At 43.0% G+C, this 14,521-nt stretch overlaps 1 protein-coding gene across 2 annotated transcripts in view; it reads left to right on the top strand.

The window, feature by feature from the left end:
- The window catches only part of NRK (Nik related kinase), a 99,367-nt gene that overhangs the window by 32,534 nt on the left and 52,312 nt on the right, over positions 1-14,521 (top strand). For both annotated transcript variants that reach the window (XM_071758041.1, XM_071758042.1), the window contains exons 3-7: positions 1,262-1,318; positions 8,560-8,685; positions 9,443-9,553; positions 11,394-11,484; positions 12,888-13,018. In XM_071758041.1, coding sequence (XP_071614142.1) covers positions 1,262-1,318; positions 8,560-8,685; positions 9,443-9,553; positions 11,394-11,484; positions 12,888-13,018 — 516 coding nt within the window. The remainder of the gene's footprint in view (positions 1-1,261; positions 1,319-8,559; positions 8,686-9,442; positions 9,554-11,393; positions 11,485-12,887; positions 13,019-14,521) is intronic.

The raw sequence follows: 14,521 nt of genomic DNA, 5'->3' as shown, positions 1-14,521 counted from the left end.
TGCTTAGTCTTAGGAATAACACTTGTATGCAATTTTGTGGAGATGGGGCCTGGGTTTTAAAATCACATCAACCTAGGTTTTAATTCTGCAGGTGTAAATTGCACCTGCAAATCATTTTGTCTGAAAACTGCAGCATTTTATGTTTGATTTTCTGATTTCTTCAGGCTTATTTGACTGATGTCAGTTATTTCAATATGCAGCTTTGCAGGCACTACTGTTTCAGGAATAAAATTGCAGTCTCAAAGCTTCAGACCCATTTCTGAACGTTTGATGGAAGTGAGGAGTTAGGACAAGGTGCAGCCGATCCACTGTTCATACAGATCTTTTGATACTGTCCTCCAGTTTGAGATTAGTGTTGGTTATCATGGCAAAATACTGCACCTATGGCACCTGTTGAGCAACTTGATCTTACCAAGCCAAGAAGCTGTGCAATTTACAGCAAGATTCCTGTTGTGCTTCTAATTTGCATTCTTGTCAATCACGTTTTGTCAGTCGCAGAATCAACTTTGCTCTTTTAATACCTTTATTCACTATTGCCTCCCTTTTCCCAGCTTTGTGTTCAAAAAGTAGCCACTTACCTAGTCTCAAATTGCCAGTTATCTGTTGCTTAAGAATGACTGTGGGGTGTGGGCACTTTGATAGGGAAGTGTCTGTATGCACGTAGGCACATGCAGTCAGAGCCCTGGAGGAGTTCCCTTCTCACCACCAGAGAAGATTATTTTTAAATACAAAGCCTCTGCATCCTTTTTGAGAGATAGCTGATAGACAGTTAGCTCAGTTGCAGTTACAATTTTTAAAACTAAGCATTTCACAGTAAAAAGCTTTTTTAATTAAAAAAAAAAAAAAAAATGTCAAGGAGGTACCAGAGTTTCAATTTCTTGGCACCAACATGTAGGTAGACTGATGTACTGAAACCTGGAGTTTTCTCTTTACCCTGAGGTGGGCCAGAACAAGGTGGGGTGGGGACAACAGTGCCAGATACCCAGTGTCTTTCTTCCCCAGCACACATCAGGCTGGGATTGGCAGCAGACATCTCCCTGCATTTCTCTGTGCTAGAGGGGGAATCCTTTGCAAAGGTTAACTTTGGAGTATAGTGAGGGTAGGGGTTTGACACCATCCCCAAACTTCACCCTCATGGTTTTGTCTCACTGGATAGGTGGTGGAAAGCAAGTACTTGAGCCCTGCTGTTACATACCTGATTTGTTACTGTACACATAGCTTGCAGTTGTGTTTTACTCACAGTCTTTTGTTATTTTAACAGGGTCGGCACGTGAAGACTGGGCAGCTAGCAGCAATCAAAGTGATGAATGTTACTGAGGTGAGTGCAGAACCAAAAATAAAAAATGTTATCATCAAGGTGCAAGGAAAAAGGAAATAATCAGATCATGAGAAGGTGGGCAGCTTATAAAAGATGATCCACTGGTAGAAATCATGGTTACTGAATATGGGTTTATGTTTTGTAAAGTACTGAGAGATGTTACTACATCCAAATTTTCAGTAGTACTTGAGCAGTTGTGACAAAATCCTAAGGGAATGCAATGCCATTTATTTTGATGGTCTATAATAACAAAGAGGAGAAATCTCTTCCTGCTTATTTTTAGTTGATTATCTGTTTCCAGAGATAGTAAGTAAAAGATTTCCTGTAGCTCTGCACTGCCTCTCCTGCAGTTTCATCACATCCTCTCCCCTCGCGTGCCAGTCATTCCTCTGAGTAGCTGCCCTGACAGCTAGCAAGCAGGTACATGTTAGAAATGCAAATGTAGCACTTTTTTATTGTTATTTGACAGATGAGAGAAGGAGACAGTTCAATTGGCACTGTCCCTGCTCACATTTATGAAATGGTGTCAGGGCTGGATCAGGGTGTCGAAAAAGTTGCTAAGTATTGATTTTGGTTTCTCCTTTTAAGAGTGCAGCTGAGCAGCCTTGAGACCATGTTACCCTGAGCCCCAGAAAGGCTGAGGAGACTTTTTGCTTCCTCTTCTTCAGTTCAGTGGAACTTTGTGGTTTGGTAGGATGCACATAGTTTCACTGGAGACCATCTTCCCATTCTGTCACTCTGGCAGTGTAGGTATGGAGTGCAATACTCCAAGACAAAGTTCAAGTCCTCTTGCAGTGTTGTGGAAAGGTTATCACCTGAAATAAACACCAGGGGCCAAATCTGTGCCAGGGCTGCCAGTGGTACATCTACACGGGGTGCTTTGGGCAAGCATGAGCAAGCCTTGCCTGTGTTATGTCTTTTGGTTGTCTTGGAAGACAGCAGAATAAGTTGGTGTCTGTGTGGGCCTTGTGACACAGAGCAGGTCCAAGACAGTTCTCTCTGCTGCTGGTGTAGGAGTCCAGCCCTGAGCAGCAAGGGGGCAGAATTGCACATTGGATTTTTTTGAACTTAAATGCCACTGTAATGCTTTCACAAAGCTTATCTGATGTTTGCTATGAATGCTACCTTGTAAAACATGCATGTGTAGTTGAATTGCCAGTTTTCCTCTTCTCTGTGCAGAGGGGAGGGTGCATTTTTTAAATGTGAGCTACATCAAATAGGTGAGATTTTTGTTGTTAGCTCTATAGGGACATACATAATTTGCTTTAAAAAATGGCAGCCACCCAACATGATGCTGCTGGATTTTGGAAAGGAGAGAGAGGAGGAATTTGGGTAGCAGACAATCTTGAGATCCAAGCACTTTGGTGCTTTGACTGAGGAGCTGACAGGACAGGTCCTGGCAGGTGACTCGGACCTTCTGTATGGACTGGTTTTGTGCTTTGCTGGGTCAGCCAGCAGTGCATGTGGGCTGGCCAGAGATGCCACTTGTGGGTTGTTCATGTTAACACCAGTGATAGTCCCTTCCTTAATGAAACAATTGAAGTAAAAACTGCAGGAAGGGAACCTTGGAAAGCTTTCCTTCCCTTTGCTATACATAACACTTAGAGAAACAAACTTTAAATAGAGGACAACCTTGTGGTCCAGCTTCAGGAATTCACATTGCTAGACTTGCATGATTCTGATAACAAGACCCAGCTGTTTAGGTCTGGTTTGCTGCTTCCTTGAAAGCCATAGAATCAGCATCAAACTGGGGAACCTGTCCCATAACTGGAAGGGCAATGATAACTGATCATGCTGTTTTTACATTGAGTCACTCAACACAAAAACAGCTGTGAGGCTTTGAGGGTTGAGTGGTGAGCATGTTGGTGCATCCAGCTGGAGGGGTTTCCCCAGTGCTCTTCCCCAGCTAAATCCCCAGCACATCCAGTTCAGCTGAACTGGTGTGTTTCTGCTTTTTGACCTTGGTATAGGGCAAATGCAAGGCTTTCTGCTGTAATTTCCACTTCTGTAGCATGGGGTTGGCTGGCAGACCTGGATACCATCCTCTGCTTCATCACTGGTTTCCTCCAGGCCCTTGGCAGTTCCTCTGTGAGTTGTTGGAGGTGATTCAGGAGGTTGCTGCCAGTATCTGCTGGTTCCTCTGCAGGTGTCTGCTCTGCCCTGGGGTTGTCCTCTCCTCAGCCACCACATCCTGCATCTCAGTGCCTTATGGTGAACCCTGATGGTTTCCAGCCCAGTGGCCATGGCACAGGTGTGTCACAGCAGGGTGGGGTTGGCACCTGTGATCTTGAGCCCTTCAAACACCTCAGTGCAAACTCCCAGAGCACTCAGGGCAAGGAACACAGCTGCAGGGAATGGGGTTGCTGGTGATCTCCTGAGCTGATCTGTCTGGCCAGGGACCATGCTGCTGGGCTCTTGTGGCACAGAGTGGGTGGGGTGGGTGAAGCCAACGTGTTCCTTCTCTGCAGTTTTAGTAGACAGGAGCATGGGTATGGCTGAAGCTGATGCTGTATGTGTCCAGGCATCTCTGAAGCAAAATTCTTCTGTAAAATAGCAATAGGTTTTCTCTGTTTCATGGCATTTGGTTACTGAAGCCTCTCAGAGCAGTTGTGGGTCCTAACTAATGTAGAAATCCTTTAAAGCTCCAGAATTTCAAATGTCATAAATTCAGAGCCTGTCAGGGGTTCAGTATTTCTCTTGCATTGTTAGTCTGCTCAGGTTTAAGTTATTTTCTGATCCTTTGGTCTCGAAAAGCTAGCTTGAAGCATTAAATAAAGTATTTAAAATATTTAAATTCTTGTCTCCAATGTCCTGCCCATGAATTGTACCTGAAAGCAAAGTCTCACATGGGGTTTGGCTTATGAGAAATGGAGGCTGTCACAGCAAACCTGCTGGGGTGAGACAGGAGGCTCCTACCCCCCCAGGGCCATTTTCATCTTTGGGTACTTACAGGATCTGATCAGGGCTGCACAGGGAACAGTTTGCTTAGGGAGTGAAAATTCATGTGGTAGAAGACAGGGACATTTTAAAAAAATAAAATCAAGACAAATGCAGTAAAAATAAAATAAAATAATGTGGAGGGGACCTGAATGGAATGGACTGGATGATTGGCTTGGCCTTGTGATTTGTGTGCCTGCTGAGAGGACTCCCCAGCTCAAGCCCCCAGTAGCTCTCACTCATTCAGAGTGGGGCAATTCCAGTGGCTGAGTCTGACAGAGCCCATGGCAGGGTAGGCTTGTGGTGGTTTGGTCACTAACCTGCACAGGAATAGGTCAGTGTTGTCTGGCATGGGAGAAGGGAGGCTTGAACAAGGATATCTTGTATCCGAGGGGATCTGCACAACTTCATTGCTACTTGGATATTCTGGATGGGTTTCTTTCTCTCAGCATCATGGCTTCATCACTAGAAAATCCAACCAAAAAAATCTTTCAGCTATCATTTCATCATAACCAGTACTTTTCTGACAAAGGGTTTTGTTTCACCAAATCTACAGGGTTTTTTTCCGGCAGGAAATTATTTCATTAGAAATTCCCTGACCAGCTCCAGCTGTGATTGTTCAGTTCTAAGACCTGGGGCACACCAAGAGCTGAGTAAATCTGCCTCTTGCTGTCATGAGCTGCAGCCCCAGGCTGGTTTCTTAAGAGCAGCAGCAGGATGCTGTGGTCACTGCGGGATCCTCTGGACATCTGTCAGGAAGTGCTGCCGCATCACGTCACGGGGGATGGGGGAAACCCTTTGAAATGGTTGGAGAGGAGCTGATGGCAACGTGTGCTCATGTGCCTCTCCTGGCCAGGTCTGCTTCCTCTTGTCTGATGGTGCCAAGCAAGCAAAGTGCTTGCAGAGAGATGGGGCTCTTGCTGCTTTTCTCTTCAGCAATTGGTGTGGGTGATCAAAGAGCTCTTCTGCAGTGGGTCATTCTCTGCTCATGCTTTGAGTCTTCCCAGCCAGCAAAATAATGTTTAAATGAGAAACTTGTCATTAGAACTGCTCTGGTACTAAGGGGTCTCCTGGTGGAGTATTTATCAGCTGATGGTTTTGTTTCCATTTGAGGTCAGAGCTCTGTGCTTTCTAGTTCTTTGCTTCCTAATGTCCGATAGGCCCACATCTTCAAAAATAGCCTTTGATCATGAACCTCTCATCTTTGTGCATGCAGCCATCTGTGCTCAGGGATGCATTTGTTTGTGAAAGCAAACAGATTTTTTTCACCTGCACATCTGTGAGCTTGTTTCCCTTTCTTAAGCATCATGATTTATGAGCACATTTCTAGACCCCTGGGACCTGTGGCCTATGGTAGCACTGACAAGAGGCATGGTAGAAAGTGGAAATCCTGAGCATGTCCATGTAATGAAAAATTGAGGGTGCTTTTGTCCCCAGAGTTCTGCCTTGGTTTCTCCATGTGAAATAGAGTAATTTTTCCAAAACACAAGCACTGGGAAGACAGAGTACTCTTTGTCTGTGAAATTCCCACCTGCTGTACTCCATAGCCCTGTACCTTACAGCCTGATAGTTGAAGGCACAGCTCTGTCTTTGGAGGATGTAGGAGTTTGGCTCAGAGGGTTTCTGCTCAGCAGGAAAGTTCACTCTTCAGTCTAAACAGTGTCTTCCCAGAACACTCACCCTTTACCTGAGCAGCAAACCACAGTGTGTGAGCACAGGGAGCTGCTCTGTGGGCAAGGGAGGAAGAGGAAGGGAGCAGGTCCCAGCCTTCTGAGCAAATAGTTAAGGACATGAGATAAAGAAGGAATTGGATCATGTTGCTGGTAGGGGGAAAGGAGCATTTCACATGTGCAGCTACTTTTTGCTCTTGGTGGGTGTGGAAGAGCCTACCTGTATTCCAGCTGTGCTCCCAAAGAGGCACATGCTTATCTTTGTTTTGAAAACATGGAGGCAAGAGTGCAGAGAAATGGGAAGTACTTGGATAAAAGCTGTGGCAGCACAGTTCCAACATCCAGTAAATTAATGGGGCTGAAAAAAGAGGCAACCACTCTGGGGAAGTGGTTGAGATCTGCCAGCCCCTTGAGGGGAACTTGCTGAAAGCTGCAGGCTGGTGCAGAGGGTATAGCTGGAGAGCTTCTCAGTTGGGCTGTGCTGGTGCAAAGTTCATGCAGATGGGCAGAGTTACAAAACCCCAAAACCTTAACATCTGAAGAGATGAGTAATTTGGGGAAGGCCTTTACCAAAGATTAGTGTTTCCCTTTCACAAGTTTGGTTGCCCCAGCAGAAGGAGGGCAGGGTGCAGAAGGGACAACAGGGTGGTGGGAAAGGCTTCTCTCTGGTTGTCCAACCTTTCTTTCCTAAAGATCCATTACCAGAAACTCCTGTCACTGACAGGGCCCTTGTGGTCAGGTCCAGGGTGGTGGTTTCTGTCTCATTCTCTGCCACTTCTCACCTGCCTGTTTTCACCATTCCACATGCAGTATTTGGAGTCCCACAGGGGATAGAGCCTTGTTTCTCCTCCAGAAAATGTCAGCTCAATGTCTCCTCTTCCTTTGGCCAAGAGAGAAGCAGGACCTTGCTCATGGAGAATTCCCTGCATGCTCTCAGGGGGTCAGCTCTGGTTTCTCTTGGATACTCCGGGTGCTGCACTGGGCTTCTCCTTACCTAATTCAGTCATACAACATCCAGGGCTGTACCAAGCTGAGGATTAAGGGTCCTGCTTTCTTCTTAATTTCAAACAAAAGATAAATGAAATATCTAATGTAATGTGTGCAGCTTGAGAGTCTGTGTTCAACAAAGGGGCTGTTCTGAAACCTGAAATAGCTTGTTTTGATTCAAGTGGAGTTGTTTTACATTTCCCACTTCCTAATGCTTGAAACAATTAGGCTTTGGTCTGGTTAAGTGTCTCCTGTGGGTTGATGTTACTGGGAAAATCTTACTGATCCCTTCTCTTCCTTTGGGGATGATTTTTGTGTGGTTTGCTTTAATAAATCATATGCATATGCTTGAGGTAACTTGTCTTTAGCCTGTTGGGCTTTGATGTTTCGCTACAGGTAGAAAGGACAAAGCAGGTGATTTTGTAAGCAGTCTGTTGTGATGGGTAGAGGAATGCTTCCATGGCAAAGCTACTGGAAAAGAGTGGAAAAGTGTAGAAATATGTCCTGTGGGGCTGAGCCGTTCTTGCTGCCTCTTTGTTTTCCCTTCAGCTAGTAAGTGCTGACTGGGATGTTTTGCAGCAAGGTAAATTAATTTTTAGCTTTGTCATGCTCCTTTTAACGGGTACAAGAATACCTTGCAGCACCACTTAGTTCTTACTAAAGCAAATGAGACAGCAAAATCTGCACGCATTTCACTGGGTATTGTGCACCATTTCTCTTGGTGGAAACACAGCAGCCAGGCTAGCACCGAGAGGACCTCTTCAGATCAAGCCATTCTCTTTGTAAAAAGGGCATTTCCTTCTCATGTAATTGTTAAAACTTGTGTTTCCATTAGTTGTCTTATTGTGCACACTGCTGTAGTGGGCAGAAGAGAATGTTTTCCCTGAAGAGACTGAAACAAAGAGAGTGGGAAACCAGAGCTAGTGTCTGGGAGGAGATGTTGAGGGCTGTGCCAGCCCCCATCATGACAGAGACTTCACTGATGGCATGAGGGCAGGAGGGGGGCAAAAATTCCACGGTCCAGGTGGGAAAGCCTCACCACAGAAAGAAAGGAGCAGATCCGAAGCCATTGTTGATGCAGTTGCCTCTTTCTTGGCTTTGATTTCCTCCCAGCAAGACCCTCCATGGGGCTGGGAAGCCAAATTGGCTGATGTATGCACTAAGTGCTTTTGCAAGTATTTAAGTAGTGGAGTGTTAGTGGTATTTTTTATTTTTGCTCGAATCTCATTAATTTCTCCAAGACTAAATTACTGCATACAGAAACTGTAAATGTGGAAGTAAACAGGTCCTTTCTAACCCCCTGAGAAGACAATATGAGATTTTTTTTGTCCAAATTAGAACATTTTTGATTCTTTAGGTCAAATCCTAGCAATTCAGTGTTTAGGCCAATGGGTCAGGGTGATGCAGTCGTGGGTTTTAATGCCTGTCCTTCCCTGCCACTCATGGTCACAGGATAACTGAGGTTGGAGGGAACCTCAGGAGGTCTCTGGTCTGACCTCCTTTTCAAAATAGGGTCAGCCATGGGATCAAACCAGGTTGCTGGGGGCTGGTTCCAGCTGGGTGTTGAAAGCCTCCAAAGACAGAGGTTGCCCTAGAGTTCAAGGGTCTCTGTCCACCTAAGGAACTTACTGGTTTCTTTTGCTTCAGAATGAAGAGGAGGAAATCAAGCTGGAGATAAATATGCTGAAAAAATACTCCCATCACCGGAATATTGCTACATATTATGGTGCATTTGTAAAGAAAAGTCCTGCAGGCCAAGATGATCAGCTCTGGGTAAGTGTTTAGTGTCATTTCTGTTCATCAGATTTACAGCTTCTTTAGAGCTCTGGTATGCTTGGCTGGGGCTCTGTCTCAGTGGACCTCTGAAGTCATTTTTCTGAAGAATGACATATAAAAGAGACAAATTGCTCCTCCCTGCATGTCTTCCATCCCCTATGATTTCCTTTGAGGATGGGCATGAAGTGATACTTGTGACTTGTGCTGTCATTCTGATTTGTTGTTTGGGCTTTTTTTCCGCCAAATTAAATGTTTCTGTAATTTTATTATTTTTGAAATAAAATGAAAGAGAGGTTGTCCTCTTCCTCTCCTCTCTGTTTTTTTGTTGCTTCCCTCTCCTTTTTTTCAGTTGGAAAATAAAAAAGAGAATAGAGGAATTGGCAATAAACAAAGAGGAAAAATTAATCCTTTTTTTGGGGGGGCTGCAAGATTTTTGAAGCTCTGCAGCAAAATGAGAAATTTAAAATTCTGAAAAAAATCCAATGTTTTTAGTATTGCTAGTTCTACTTTTTCTGATGTAGTTTCTAAAAAAATAAGCACCCATATCTGGCAGTGGGAGAGGAGCACTACTGAGGTTTTTTATTTATTCAGCGATGTGATTCAGGAAATCAGATTTTCTGTCACTTGGCATCCAGAAAGGTTGTGTGTAGCTTGCCACACCTTGACTGTGGTGGAGTGGGTGTTTGCAGATGGTCTCTCTGCTGGCACACAGTCTGTGCTGTGGTGAAGCTGTGCTGCCTTTCTCTTCCTGCAGCTGGTGATGGAGTACTGTGGTGCAGGCTCTGTCACTGACCTGGTGAAGAAGACAAAAGGGAACTGTTTCAAGGAAGATTGGATTGCATACATCTGCAGAGAGGTTCTCAGGGTGAGTGAGTGGTGCAAACAGAGAACTGTTGCTCATGTGCAACAAGAAGGCCTTTCCAAGCCTTTGGTTGCTAACATAGGTCACTAATGAGCATTATTTAAAGGTTTTGACCCATGGGACTTACGGGTTGTGGCCCTTGAGTTCTCAGGAGTCCAAAGAGTCAGCCTGGTGGCTGCTTGACATTATTGCTAATGTTAAACCCATTTTCTGTATGGAGAGCAGAAGATCCCTGTTTCCTATGGCAAATAGCCATCTTCTGGAAGTCCATATTCTGGGCATCTAGAAAAGCAAATAAATTTTCTGTGTTCAATAAGGCTGTCCTCCACATCTGGAGATCTTACTGCTCATTGCTTCGGCTGTTCATGCTGTGTAAGATCTTTCCATTCATAATTCTTTTAGCTGCACACATTCAGGGGGCTCTTTTCCAAATTATTAGAAGAAATGTTGCCTAAACAGCATTCCAGAATCTGAAAGGTGACCCTGGTGGGGCAATATCCCCCAAGACAATTTGGAATACATTTCCTTCTGTGCAGACTTAGGGCTTTTTTTGTTTGTTTTTTTCATTGTTTTGTTTGGGTATGTTTTGTTCTGTTCCTGGAAAGTACAGAGGATAAAACAATTCCCAAGTGCAACCTAGTGAAATAGCCTGGAAAAAAAAAAATTGGAATCTGTCATTCTAAATTCAAAACCTATTACACAGTTACTGATCTGTCTTCCTTGTAATGGAGTTTTACTTCTTTTCTAAATAATAGTAAGATAAATGTGCATTCTGGGAGCTGGAATTTAAATGTCATGCCAAACTAATGCTTGAGTAGAATCTTTGCTTCTGGAGCAGAGGAATTGAGAAGTGTGCTCAGCAGAGCACTGGCCCTCTTAAAGGTATTTGGCATTAGACTGCAGATTGCAATAAGTATAGCTGGAGAGTTTGGGAAGAGGTCTGTGGAAAAAAAAAAAAAATCTTAATGATCTGTTCAGGTTCTCTTCATTTGTTTGTCTGTAGTATCTCTGTTGCACCAGAGCTGATGTTAAAACATTTGGTTTACACTCACTCAACTGAAAACCATAACAACATTCTGGTGTAAAACAAGAGACTGGATTTAATCATGCCTGTTTCTAAACAGAATGACCCAGTTGCACGTGGATTGACAGTGTTTCCTGCTGGAAAATTGAGAAGCTGGGTGAAAGCACTGCTTGAAGTCATTAATATTAGAGAGGCAAAGCATTTTAAATGAAGCGTACCCTGGTTTACTTGAATTTATTATTCCAGGGTTTTCCTTTATATCTATGCTAGTTCAACCATAGGCAATTTTGGAATGAAGAAGGAGACAGAATATTACAAATACTAGTTGAATGAAAACAGTATCTGCTTCATTCAAAAAGAAGTCTGAAGTGGTATTTTGAACTTTGTGCTCCATTTACCATTGAATGTGGGTTTGCTGAATGCAGAATTTAAGCCACCGTGGCCAGCCAGGTTCTGCCTGTGGTTCTCATACAGAGCATTTTGCATTCCTCTTTCTCACTTGTTTGCTTTTAACACATGCTATAAGAAGGCATCCCTTGATTCTGAGCCAGAAGTTTGAAATATTGCTACCTTGTTCTCTTCACACTTTGCTTCAGAGATGCTTCACTACTGTCAGGCCTATGGGAAAAGAAGACAATCAAACTTGCTGTTGCTGTCCTCACTTTTCTCCAAAACTGGGGTCTCCATGTTGCTAATAATATCTAAAGGACTTTTGCTATGAATAAAATCTGGGAAGAGTAAAAGTGTAAAAAGGCAACAGTGCCACACTCGTGATAATGATTAGAAGAAAGAAAAAAAGAAAGTCTGGTTTTCTTCTAGGGCTTGGCACATCTTCATGCTCACCATGTCATCCATCGAGATATTAAAGGACAGAATGTTCTTCTCACAGAAAATGCAGAAGTCAAACTGGGTAAGTTTCCTTATATGCGTGCTAGAAACCTGTTTGTAAAAATTTAGGATTTCCATTTTGCCTTGGAAAGACCTTTTAGTAATCAAAGGTCAACCAATGTGTCAGATTGCATGGTGTTTGTTGGTCAAAGGTTGGACTGGATGATCTTGGAGGTCTCTTCATACCTAAACATTCTGTGATTCTATATGTACTAGTTTTCAACTGTTCCCTCTTAAAACTGGCAAGATCCAGGGATTCATGTTTGTTTGCACTCTTGTGTAGTTCTGGTCCTACCATTCTTTACATAGTTGACAAGAAATTTAAACATTTTGAAGATGAAACAGATTTACTAAGTACAACATACAAAAAAAGAAATAATGATAAAATCTCTTTCCAGAGGTATTTAACTCGTGTGTCTTAAAGTAAAGAAGGTAGAAACCCACGACCTCCTCAGTCCAATTCCATTCTACCTCAGTGTAAGTGTGCACACTTCCCATCAGAAGCACACACCCAGAGGTCAGGTCCAGCTTATTGCTGGAGAGGGTTTGCTAAGCAGACACATTAAATGGTAGAAGTACCAATGATTGTGGTTTGCAGATGACCTGCAGTGAGGTAACATAAGTGAGAAAATCTGCTCCTTGATGGGAACCATAGGGCTCTTTCCTTTCAGTCCTTTCTTTTTCCTATTATTTTATCTTCTCTGTGAATAGCACTCGGCTGCTATGCCCAGTGGATCCAATTAGTGTTTCTTAGAGGTGTGTTCAAAGAAAAATACAATCACATAATTATTGGATGTATGGGCCTTTCTTCATGTCTGAACAAAACCATTTTTGCAATAAAGTCCTAATGAAAGTAACACCATTTGCAGCACAAAGAACACCACAGGATTTGCTCATTATAATGAGTCTAAGATCAGAATAAGCCAGTATACTTTCCACCTTGTTCTAAGATAGTGTATGAATGTAGAGAAGGATTTATTCCAAACACCTTAAAAGAAAGTGGTAGAATAGTTCTTTCCAGCTTTCACAAATGGCCATATTAGACACAGCCAAATTTGCCTTGTCTGTAGATACTATTTTTCCTTTGAGATACTAGTTAAAGATCTTGAGTCCTACTCAATGCAGGCTTTAGATAAAGTATAAATTATTCTGTAATATCTTCCTAGAGCAATTCATGTCTGCCATAACCTGCCTGGTAGATTTAGTATGCTGTTTACTTGATTTCTCTGTCAAAAGAAAAAAAAAGGGGGGGAGGGGGAAATTATATTTCAGCTGTAGGACAAGATGTACTGGAGGAACTCAGATTTGTTATGCATTGCAGCCCAAAGTTTTGGCATTCTAAATAGTGTGAAAGTAAGCAAGCAAACACTCTGCTATATAGATATAGTTCTTTATTAATTTTTTTACCTCTGCTTGGCTTTTCAGTGGATTTTGGTGTAAGTGCTCAGCTGGATAGGACTATTGGGAGAAGAAACACATTTATTGGCACACCGTATTGGATGGCACCTGAGGTCATTGCTTGTGAGGAGAACCCAGACTCTACCTATGATTACAGAGTAAGTGTTAGAACTCTGCAAAAGGCAGCAAGATGTGCAGTTTGTCACTGAAATTCTGCTCAAGTACTGCATTTGCAAAGTTCAGACTTCCTTTTAAACCTCAACAGTGCTATAGCTGTATACACAGAAATGTTTTATGTGTGTGGCTATTTTCAAGAGTGGAGTTTTGTTATGAGGTTTTTTTTGTGAGTTAACACACGAAATACACTTTCTTGAACTGTGCAAAAAATACTTGAAATACTAATATGTCAAGTAACTGCTCACTTCTGTGATAGAGCTGTTTTACTCTGAACTCAGCTGGGAGTCCTGAGCTAATTGGCAATAATTGCCATCACATCATTTATTTATGAGGATGTGACTGCAAGAGAATTCCCATTCCAGAATGATTTCTGACCATCCAGAGGATGGCTGAGGTGTAAAGGCATGGGATTTCTTCTATTTCACTTTGTGTCCATTGCCTCTTTTCCTGTCACTGGGCACCACTCAGAAGTCTGGCTGCATCTTTTTTATTCCCATCAGGAATTTGTACAGGTGTGTGAGATCCCCCTGAGCCTTCCCTTCTCCAGGCTGAACAGTTGCATCTCTCTCAGCTCAGAGCCCCCCAGCTCCAGTCCTTAAACATCCTTATGGACCTTCATTGCCCCCACTCCACTCCAATATGTCCATTACTTCCTTGTACTGGGGAGCCCAAGATCAACTCTCAAGCACTTTTTCTGGTTCTCCTCCTACCCCTTATAATATTCTGATACTGTTCCAAAGAGTCTTGCAAAGTTTATTCATCATCCTCTGGCCTTTTTCCAGCAGTGCTGTCGTTTGTCTGTCTGCACTTACGATGAAGGATGTTTTCCAGAGATGGTTTTCTGAGCAGCCATCTGCTGAGTGACCCTCCAGTCATTCCCTTGGTTCAGGTGCTCTCTTGGCTGCTACTTTGCCCCTCTCATTTAACTGTGCTTCAGAAATATTTATTAGAAGCACCTCTTATTGCTTCCTTTTTCTGCTGAATCAGCTGTGATTCTCCCTTGTTGAGGCCTTCCGTGCTACCCTGGCAGGGTGAGGTTATTTTGTGGGAGTGTCAGTCATGAACAACAAGTTCTTGGATTTTTTTTTACTTTTCATACCATGTAAATCTACTGAAACCTGAAGAAATTAATCTCTTCATTCCCTCTCCCAAGTCAGTTTTCTCTTCAGAATGTGTATTTTTCAGCAGATAAAAGCATTACAAATGTGCATCCCTAATTCTTGAGGTTTCTCTGCCTTCAGTATTAATCACAGATCACCTGCATGCATTTCTTTCTGCTTCTGAATGGCTTTTTACTGAGGATAGTTTTAAACTGATCAGTGGAGGGTTTTGGTGGCAGTGATACAGATAGTGCTGTGACTCAGAAGGTGACATGGGGCTGCTCTTTCTACAGAGATTTACAGCTGATATGATGAGCAAAGTAGCAGGAATACACTCTGTAACTTTTTGCTGTTGCAGCTCTGATTTAAAAAAAAATAAAAATA

This window comes from Heliangelus exortis, chromosome 14 (genome assembly GCF_036169615.1).
Source record: "Heliangelus exortis chromosome 14, bHelExo1.hap1, whole genome shotgun sequence".
Classification (NCBI taxonomy): domain Eukaryota; kingdom Metazoa; phylum Chordata; class Aves; order Apodiformes; family Trochilidae; genus Heliangelus; species Heliangelus exortis.
This window is presented reverse-complemented; position numbering and strand designations above follow the sequence as displayed.